Source organism: Girardinichthys multiradiatus, chromosome 19 (genome assembly GCF_021462225.1).
Source record: "Girardinichthys multiradiatus isolate DD_20200921_A chromosome 19, DD_fGirMul_XY1, whole genome shotgun sequence".
Classification (NCBI taxonomy): Eukaryota; Metazoa; Chordata; class Actinopteri; order Cyprinodontiformes; family Goodeidae; genus Girardinichthys; species Girardinichthys multiradiatus.
In genome coordinates, this window is record NC_061811.1 from 12,755,977 (window position 1) to 12,764,798 (window position 8,822).

General features: G+C 39.8%; 1 protein-coding gene across 3 annotated transcripts; it reads right to left on the bottom strand.

Moving 5' to 3' along the window:
* Positions 1 to 2,147: 2,147 nt before the first annotated feature.
* On the bottom strand, positions 2,148 to 7,372 carry tmed8 (transmembrane p24 trafficking protein 8). 3 transcript variants are annotated; one of them, XM_047392926.1, is made up of 6 exons: positions 7,269 to 7,372; positions 6,801 to 6,947; positions 6,621 to 6,714; positions 6,436 to 6,529; positions 4,704 to 5,003; positions 2,148 to 3,312 (listed from the first exon to the last, which is right to left on the bottom strand). In XM_047392926.1, exons 2-6 carry the CDS (start codon positions 6,917 to 6,919, stop codon positions 3,095 to 3,097), a joined length of 825 nt encoding a protein of 274 aa, XP_047248882.1. In that variant the 5' UTR covers positions 6,920 to 6,947; positions 7,269 to 7,372; the 3' UTR covers positions 2,148 to 3,094. The 3 variants fall into 3 exon arrangements, with proteins under 3 accessions (XP_047248882.1, XP_047248880.1, XP_047248881.1); XM_047392924.1 differs by having other exon boundaries at positions 7,204 to 7,363; XM_047392925.1 differs by having other exon boundaries at positions 7,194 to 7,353.
* Between the last annotated feature and the right edge of the window lie 1,450 nt (positions 7,373 to 8,822).

Here is an 8,822-nt window from a genome sequence, read left to right on the forward strand (position 1 = left end):
TTACAAAAGAAAGCAAATACACCACTGTCTGTTATTTTCACAAAGATAAAAGGTGGTGTTTTCCTTTATTGTTTTGAACCACGTCAACATAGTGAAAACAGGTTGTCATAATGCAGCACCACTCCAAGTCTCTCCATCTGGTTTTAAAATCATAATTTGCTGAAGTGTACAGGTCCTTCTCAAAATATTAGCATATTGTGATAAAGTTCATTATTTTCCATAATGTCATGATGAAAAGTTAACATTCATATATTTTAGATTTATTGCACACTAACTGAAATATTCCAGGTCTTTTATTGTCTTAATACGGATGATTTTGGCATACAGCTCATGAAAACCCAAAATTCCTATCTCACAAAATTAGCATATCATTAAAAGGGTCTCTAAACGAGCTATGAACCTAATCATCTGAATCAACGAGTTAACTCTAAACACCTGCAAAAGATTCCTGAGGCCTTTAAAACTCCCAGCCTGGTTCATCACTCAAAACCCCAATCATGGGTAAGACTGCCGACCTGACTGCTGTCCAGAAGGCCACTATTGACACCCTCAAGCAAGAGGGTAAGACACAGAAAGACATTTCTGAACGAATAGGCTGTTCCCAGAGTGCTGTATCAAGGCACCTCAGTGGGAAGTCTGTGGGAAGGAAAAAGTGTGGCAGAAAACGCTGCACAACGAGAAGAGGTGACCGGACCCTGAGGAAGATTGTGGAGAAGGGCCGATTCCAGATCTTGGGGGACCTGCGGAAGCAGTGGACTGAGTCTGGAGTAGAAACATCCAGAGCCACCGTGCACAGGCGTGTGCAGGAAATGGGCTACAGGTGCCGCATTCCCCAGGTCAAGCCACTTTTGAACCAGAAACAGCGGCAGAAGCGCCTGACCTGGGCTACAGAGAAGCAGCACTGGACTGTTGCTTAGTGGTCCAAAGTACTTTTTCGGATGAAAGCAAATTCTGCATGTCATTCAGAAATCAAGGTGCCAGAGTCTGGAGGAAGACTGGGGAGAAGGAAATGCCAAAATGCCAGAAGTCCAGTGTCAAGTACCCACAGTCAGTGATGGTCTGGGGTGCCGTGTCAGCTGCTGGTGTTGGTCCACTGTGTTTTATCAAGGGCAGGGTCAATGCAGCTAGCTATCAGGAGATTTTGGAGCACTTCATGCTTCCATCTGCTGAAAAGCTTTATGGAGATGAAGATTTCATTTTTCAGCACGACCTGGCACCTGCTCACAGTGCCAAAACCACTGGTAAATGGTTTACTGACCATGGTATCACTGTGCTCAATTGGCCTGCCAACTCTCCTGACCTGAACCCCATAGAGAATCTGTGGGATATTGTGAAGAGAACGTTGAGAGACTCAAGACCCAACACTCTGGATGAGCTAAAGGCCGCTATCGAAGCATCCTGGGCCTCCATAAGACCTCAGCAGTGCCACAGGCTGATTGCCTCCATGCCACGCCGCATTGAAGCAGTCATTTCTGCAAAGGATTCCCGACCAAGTATTGAGTGCATAACTGTACATGATTATTTGAAGGTTGACGTTTTTTGTATTAAAAACACTTTTCTTTTATTGGTCGGATGAAATATGCTAATTTTGTGAGATAGGAATTTTGGGTTTTCATGAGCTGTATGCCAAAATCATCCGTATTAAGACAATAAAAGATCTGAAATATTTCAGTTAGTGTGCAATGAATCTAAAATATATGAATGTTAAATTTTCATCTTGAAATTATGGAAAATAATGAACTTCATCACAATATGCTAATATTTTGAGAAGGACCTGTATAGCAAAGCAGTTTTACCACACACAGGAGACTAAAAACATGCTTGTCTTGTTGCTTTTTAGAAACAGTGATGCATAAGTGAAGGTAGATGTTACTTTAGGGCTATGACTGGCCTTCAGGGAGCTCTCAAAATAAAACCAGGTTTCATCAGCACCACTGTAGCAATTACATCAATCCCCTAAAGCTGCAATTTAGTAGAAACACAAGGGAACATACTGAGGAACGTGCTAATCCTGGCTCTGCTGTGATTATGAAATGGCAGCAAGCTAAAAGCGCATGTTTACAGGATAATCAGTTTGCAACCTGCAGCTACCTTTACATTTTTGATACTTTTCTTCCCCACCAACCGATTAATGAGACGCAGAAAACTAGACAATCTTCTCTTTAATGTGGAATATAAATTTCAGAAACAAACAGTATACTTTGAAGTGAAGGTGTGGGACAGCAAACTACTTTAAAACAGTTGCTTTACATTGCATACGACATTAGCAGCCAAATCGGTGACATCTTTGGAAATATGCGTATGAGTGAAAGTGATAAAGTGTAAAATTTACAAGAAAATGATGGTCCAACACACAGAGAACATCAAAAATAAGCACAATGATCTTCACTTAGTAAACACATTGGGGTGAAACACTGCAACTGGCCTCTATTAAAACAGCTAATTAAAACGTTGGCAAAGCAAGGGTAAATATTGAATCTAGAGCGTTATTTGATGAGGGCTTTTATATGCACCATAAAAACTGTCAATTTAGTACGTTCAACTAAAATCCTCCTTCAGCACCCACTGAACCAGTAGAGAGAATGTATATTATATCCTGGATTGTCACATGATTAGATTCAACAGTAAAAAAAATATAATTTACACACAAAGCTGAATGATTATCACAACAAACGACGGTGCAACAGAGCAAAAAGGTGAACACATATGGACCCACACATGAAAAATAATAATTTCTTTAGAGCACGGTTGATTAAGGATGTGGAGTAGAGTAACACACTCTGTGCAGGTTCGCACAATGTAACAGGTAAAGACAATATACCTTTATGATGGGTTCCTGACCAAACAACACAGTGCACATGGGAATATGGCACATGACAAGGCTTCTCTGATTATATTCCAACAGGACACTGACACAGATGATGCGCTGAAACTCATTTAACCTGAAGAGCAAATATAAAATAGATGTGCCTGCATTTCTTTCTTAAATTATTTAATATCTTTTTCCATGTCTCAAATCAAAAAAATAGTTCTTTGCTCTCAGGAGAAATATTCTTCTGTAAATTCTACATTCATAAGCAACAAAACTGGCGTCTCAGGCACTGTAATACACCCTGTAGTAGAGAGTTTTGTTCCTCCAGAGGGAGTAGGAGTTGTCGAACTTTAGGAGGTAAGTGCCTTCACCTGGGAAGTCGTGGCTCCCACCCTGGACGGACAAGTGGCTGTCCTGACGGTACACGGGCAGGATTTCAGCCAGATTTGAGTTGGTGTTGCTTTTGGAGCCTTTCTCGACGTCTTCATTGCTGAGAGGCCCTGCAACACACATCGCATACGCCAAAAAGTCAACATGCTGCCTCAGACTAAGGAATTACGCATTGCTTGTCAGCTGGCTGACAGAAAGCTCAAACACTTTTCCCTTGCTTACAAAAAATAAAAGATAAATTCTGCTGTGTCAAATATCTTAAATTGGAAAAAAGACGTACAGTCAGCACGGAAACTAAAGGACCGCCATCTATCATCCTTATTAAAGGTAACAGTCTTTTGAAAACAAAGTTGGGAACCTTCCACAGCCTGACAAAACCAGCTAATATCAGCTTATTATACATGTGTTACTCTAAAGAAATCCAGAGTGGCAACATAAAATACTTTGTCCAATAACACAGTTTACGTGAAAGCTCCTGCTAAATTTAGTGTTTATTATAAATGTTTGCTAAAGTCTACACTTCAAAATCAGCTGGCTGAATGCGTGTGTGTGTGTCTGTGTGTGTACGCAGACAGTACAGGCATAGTTCAGATGCTGCGAACACACAGTCTTTGTGGGCACCCAATATTAATAATCTGCTCAGCTTTAACTAGACAAAAACGCTTCGGTTTTGCGTCAAATCTAAGAATATCAACTGAGGGTTAATGAGCTAACCATCACAACTAATAAATTAAACAGTGTTTTTTATTTTTGTTTATTGTTAATGTGCCGGAAATACGGCAGATACGAGCAAAGAAGGTGCAGCTGCATTCTGTCACTTCTAATTTTTCTATCAGACCATCATACAGGTAGGTGTAGCTTAATAACAGCACATATGTCTTTAATTTACCTGGGGGAAGATTTTGCCAGCTAATGTGCCTAAACCTCATTAGTTTCTTTATTTAAAAGAAAACACCAATCCTATAGTGCTTTAAAAGTATTGGTAATTATGAACATAGCCTAAATAAACCGCTGTTCAGTCAAAACCTCAAATTGATTTAGCAAATTATTGAATAACATCATACATTTCTTGAACTTTACGACATGAAAAATGGATGAGAACTAATTCATGTTGGAAATGTGAACTCGGTTCAGAATGTTTAGGCGAGGGATTCTGAAATAATGGATTTTAACTGGGCTGTGCTGAATTTAAAACCGGTAATTGTTAAGGGTGAATGGGCACAAACTGGTTGCAATCATTTTTCTAACTCCTCTGTGTCTCATCTATTGTTACGATGCTTCAAACTTTCACTGTGACCTTCAGTATCTTGGAGACTATGATTAGTCTCGTGTGTTGATCTACTGCAGTAAGACTCCAGCCTACAGGCACCGAAGGTGTGAATTCCTCGCACATGGAATACAACTTATAGCCTATAAAAGCTGTGGCTTTACGTGTTTATGCTTATGGCATCCCACAGCATTATACAAACAAATAAATCTAGTTTCTTAAATGCAAGCCGACCTTCCAGCTCTTCCTCTTCGTCTTCATCATCGCTCGACTCGCTGATGTGCACCGTGATAGACCTGCTCGTCACAGGGGTGCAGTCAAAATATATGCCGAAGCCAATGTCATAGCCATCTGTGGCAAACTCCCAGCACACTCTCTTGGCCTCGGGGACGGTGGGGACGTGGACCGTCATGATGTCTCCTCGGTACACTGTCACAACACTGTCCTTCTCAGTTCGGAGCTTTGCCTTCAGCTCCTTCACTGCAGCAGATGTCCAAGTTGTTGGGGGCGGCAAGGGTGGCATCTGGGTAGCCTCTGGGTGGGGAAAAAAACTGTTTAAGCAGAGAGTGACAGCTAACTCTTTAAAAGCCAATTTAAATCAGATTTGGTGTTTTTAAGCATATGGTTTACAATGCATTTAAAATACTCTGCATCCAAATATGAAATGAAACAAAACAGATGCACTAAGAAATCAGCCGATGTTCTGCTTGACTGACAGCGACCATTTACAAGCCAGTTAGAAAGTCAAAAAACTGGATAATTTTCCATTAGGTGAATACACTATATCTACGCGCTATTAGGTTACAACAAAAACACTCTTTAGTTCAATGTCAGCTATATTCAGTATCAGTGAGGTGTTTAAAATAAAACACATTTTGGTCGACATATAAGGGTATGCTAAGGTCATGTCTCCCATCGGACATCAGCTGATTTCCGCCTTGGGGCTGTTTCACTGAAGTACCAAAGGATGAATTGGCCCAGAGCCAATGTTAGCATATGCAAGAACACTCCTCGGTGTGGAAAGTTGTTACTGAGGGGAAAAAGACTTAAAGTGAGCAATCTCAGTCATCAATCTCAGTCATATTTTTAAATTGAAGTTGGTGAAAAAATGGACACCGAGGAAGCAGTTTACGAGGAAACATATTGTATGACATATCACAATATGTCTAAGGTTCATTCAGGCACACAGAGAGAGAGAGAGCAGGACTTATAGCACAATGTATTGCGACTTTTCTGCGATACATTCAGCAAGGCTGAATATCGCAGAAAAGTCGCTCTGTCTTATCCCTGTAAGCTTTTAACCTCTGAGTGTCGTGCTGGATTTGGAAATGTTGGCAGCCTTTTACAAATCTCAGCGGTGATGTTAAAATCTACATTCTCTTAGAATGCACACAGAATCTGCCCTTTTCGTAATACTAGCCACTCTAATGGCTAATATGAAATGCTAATGACAGTTACCAACTGTGTAACGCTCTTTATTTTAAAATCATAGTAAAAACCTTTCTTTCCTCACACAGCAGCGTGATGTCACCTCTGTTCCTAAAAAATAATTAATTAACGACTGTTCAATGAGGACGGCTAGAAAACTTGACCACTGTTGTTCAGGGCTGCACAATATTAAAAATTCCTGCAATAGCAATATTATTGATAAATATAGTCAATCACATCACTGCAACAAACCCACATGTTTGCTCTTTCTTGCACTTCTCATCTGTGCTACCACCACTCTGCATTCTTTAGCATTTTTGACACCGCAGTCTGTGTCAGATGTAGGCATCTACCACAGTGAGACCCCATCCAACATGAATATATTACACCTTATAATAGTTCCTGCTTTTTTAACAGTCCTCTGCTGTGTTTGTATTGTGCATTTCGACATGGCGATACCAATATAGTGGGAAAATATTATGCAGCCCCACCACTGATCGTGCATCTCTAGTAAACAGTTTTGTCAGCAGGGTCTCACCTTTAATTTCAGCAGAGGGCTGACAGCTCCCAGCACTGCTGTTGTTCTCGCCTCCTTCCCCCAGGGCCAGCTCAGTAGGAGCCTCTTCATTACCCTAAAAATGCACACGCATATGGCGCATTATAGAAAATAAATAACACTTAACTTCCAGGTTGTTGTTACTTTCTGACAGCTTTGCAGCATACCTTAGAAAGGTGCGCTGTACCCTCCTTGGTTTCATTCATGTTGGCCTGATTGCTGGATTGGGTGAAGCTCTCCGACAGATTTGTACTATGCAGCCTGGAGTTAAGACAATTACAAAAACAAGAGCACAAAATACCCACACAAGGATGAAAACACTGCAGCAGCTCTGAGCAACAGGTTACCTCCCCGGCGGTCCGCTGTCGCACTGCTTGGAGGTTATTCCGGGGAAGGATGAAAATGACAAGGATGACAGCCGAGACTGGAGCTCAGATGTAGCTTCTAATCTCGCCATGGCTGTCATGACAAGACAAACACCTCTGACTGCGGGGCTGGAAGAGAGGAGAGACCGCCCCTCAGAGCCAGCGCAGGGAGGAGGGAGAGACAAGTTAGCCTCTTTAAACAGGCTGGAAATCTAGCAAACAGAAATCACTCTGTTAAACACAACTAAAGCAAAGAAAAAGCTTTCTACGTCTAGGTTCAGGCTTTCCTTTACTTGTTTGCTCTTTCTGAGCTTCCCTTTAGCTTAGAGCTGGCTAGCTGCTAGCTACACAGAGAGTAGTAAAAGCGAAGCCGACCTTTTCTTACCACAACGCAACACTGACAGTCCGATTTAATGTACTTAAATCCAGCTCAGCCCATTAAAAATGTACCTCCATATCCCTTCAATCACGTGACACGTTTCCTCACAGCGGCGCTTCTTCTCAGGGGAAAAAAACGGACGCGAATTTCTCTGACTTCCGTCTTTTTCCGAACGTTGACGGAAATCAGCGAAGCTGCAACCGAAGGAGCAAGGACGCTTCTGCTGCAGCATCGGCCCTTTGGATAACACAACTATAATAAAACATGTGGGGAAAACATAATTTTCTACAGTTCAGCCTGAAGTTAGTTCAATTATTCTTCTTTAGGAAAGCTGAAAATGCAGCTTCAAACGTCGGAAGCGTTTTACTCTGAATTGTAAAAAATTAGTCCAAATCTCGCTTATTATATGAATATTATATAAATTTGGGGATTTTAGTGATACATTCTAACAATTTCTTTTTATGGGGTAAACTGATAATACAAAATATATAGGCCTACAATTTAAACTCGGAACTAACTGTACTACATGTCATTTATTGTGGATTTTTTTTTTTTTTTCTACATAGTCAACATTATACAGGTTTAAATTTATACACGCAGCTCCACTGATATTTCCTTAGATGTCCCTTTCCAAGCTGCAGAGAAACCAGAAGCATTTTGTAGCCACCAACAAGCTTCTGGTATAATTCTGACTGAATAGTTGACCACTGTTCTTCCACCAAATAGGAGAGCTTACTGAAGCTGCTGGGTTTTTAGGGCCATGCAGACCCAGTTTATAATGAGAATAGATTTTTAATTGGGTCAGGATTATTTCAGAAGCTCAGTGTTAGTCTGCTTTATCAATTTCAAAACCAGTTTTGATGTGTATTTAGGATCATTGTTGTGTCTTGTTGTGTTTCACAAACCCTGAAGGTACGGCAAGAAAGTGAAAGAAATTGACGTTTTCTTTTAATCAAATGAAGAATTTTCCTTTTTAAAACCTCTACAAATAATTGCCCTTGAAGATATTCATTTTTCAACATAAACAAAATAAAAAAACTTGTTAAAAAGTAGAAAATACTGTATTCTGTACAGTTTTTAATCTTTTACCATGTACATAAAATACACACTAGTTACTGTTTTTTTGTTGTTGTTGCTGCTGGCCCCTCTGAAAAAATAGGAATAACATTGAAACTACTGGCATTGTTATCCACGCAAATAAAGTGCAATATTAGGGTACAAATACAATACAATAATATGAAACTACAATACAAACCCTACTTTTTACAATGAACTGTTTAACAGCAAAATAAATGTTGGCTATAGCACCATAAAAAAGGAATATTAACCACAAGCAAAAAATTTTACTGAAGCACAAAAATGGCATATAAAACCAGTCTTAAATATGCTTTAATATAGGCTAAAATTAGCACAGTATGATATATTTAAAGAACTAAATGCTTCATATTAAGACTTAAGATCTATGTTTACTAAAGAAAAGTCCTTTATAACTTTCAAACATATCACAGAATTATTGAAATGCTATATTAATATTATTTGTGACGAATGAAATACCAGAAAACATGTCAAAGTTTTACAAAATGCAATAAGAAAGCATTTATTGATATTGATATGATGTAACCTTG

Coding starts and splice junctions, on each gene's coding strand:
- tmed8 (XM_047392926.1), bottom strand. CDS start 6,919: ATGACAGCCATGGCGAGATTAGAAGCTACATCTGAGCTCCAGTCTCGG. Junction 6,715..6,800: donor GACAGCGGACCGCCGGGGAG/GTAACCTGTTGC, acceptor TCTTAACTCCAG/GCTGCATAGTACAAATCTGT. Junction 5,004..6,435: donor GCCCTCTGCTGAAATTAAAG/GTGAGACCCTGC, acceptor TTCCCCACCCAG/AGGCTACCCAGATGCCACCC.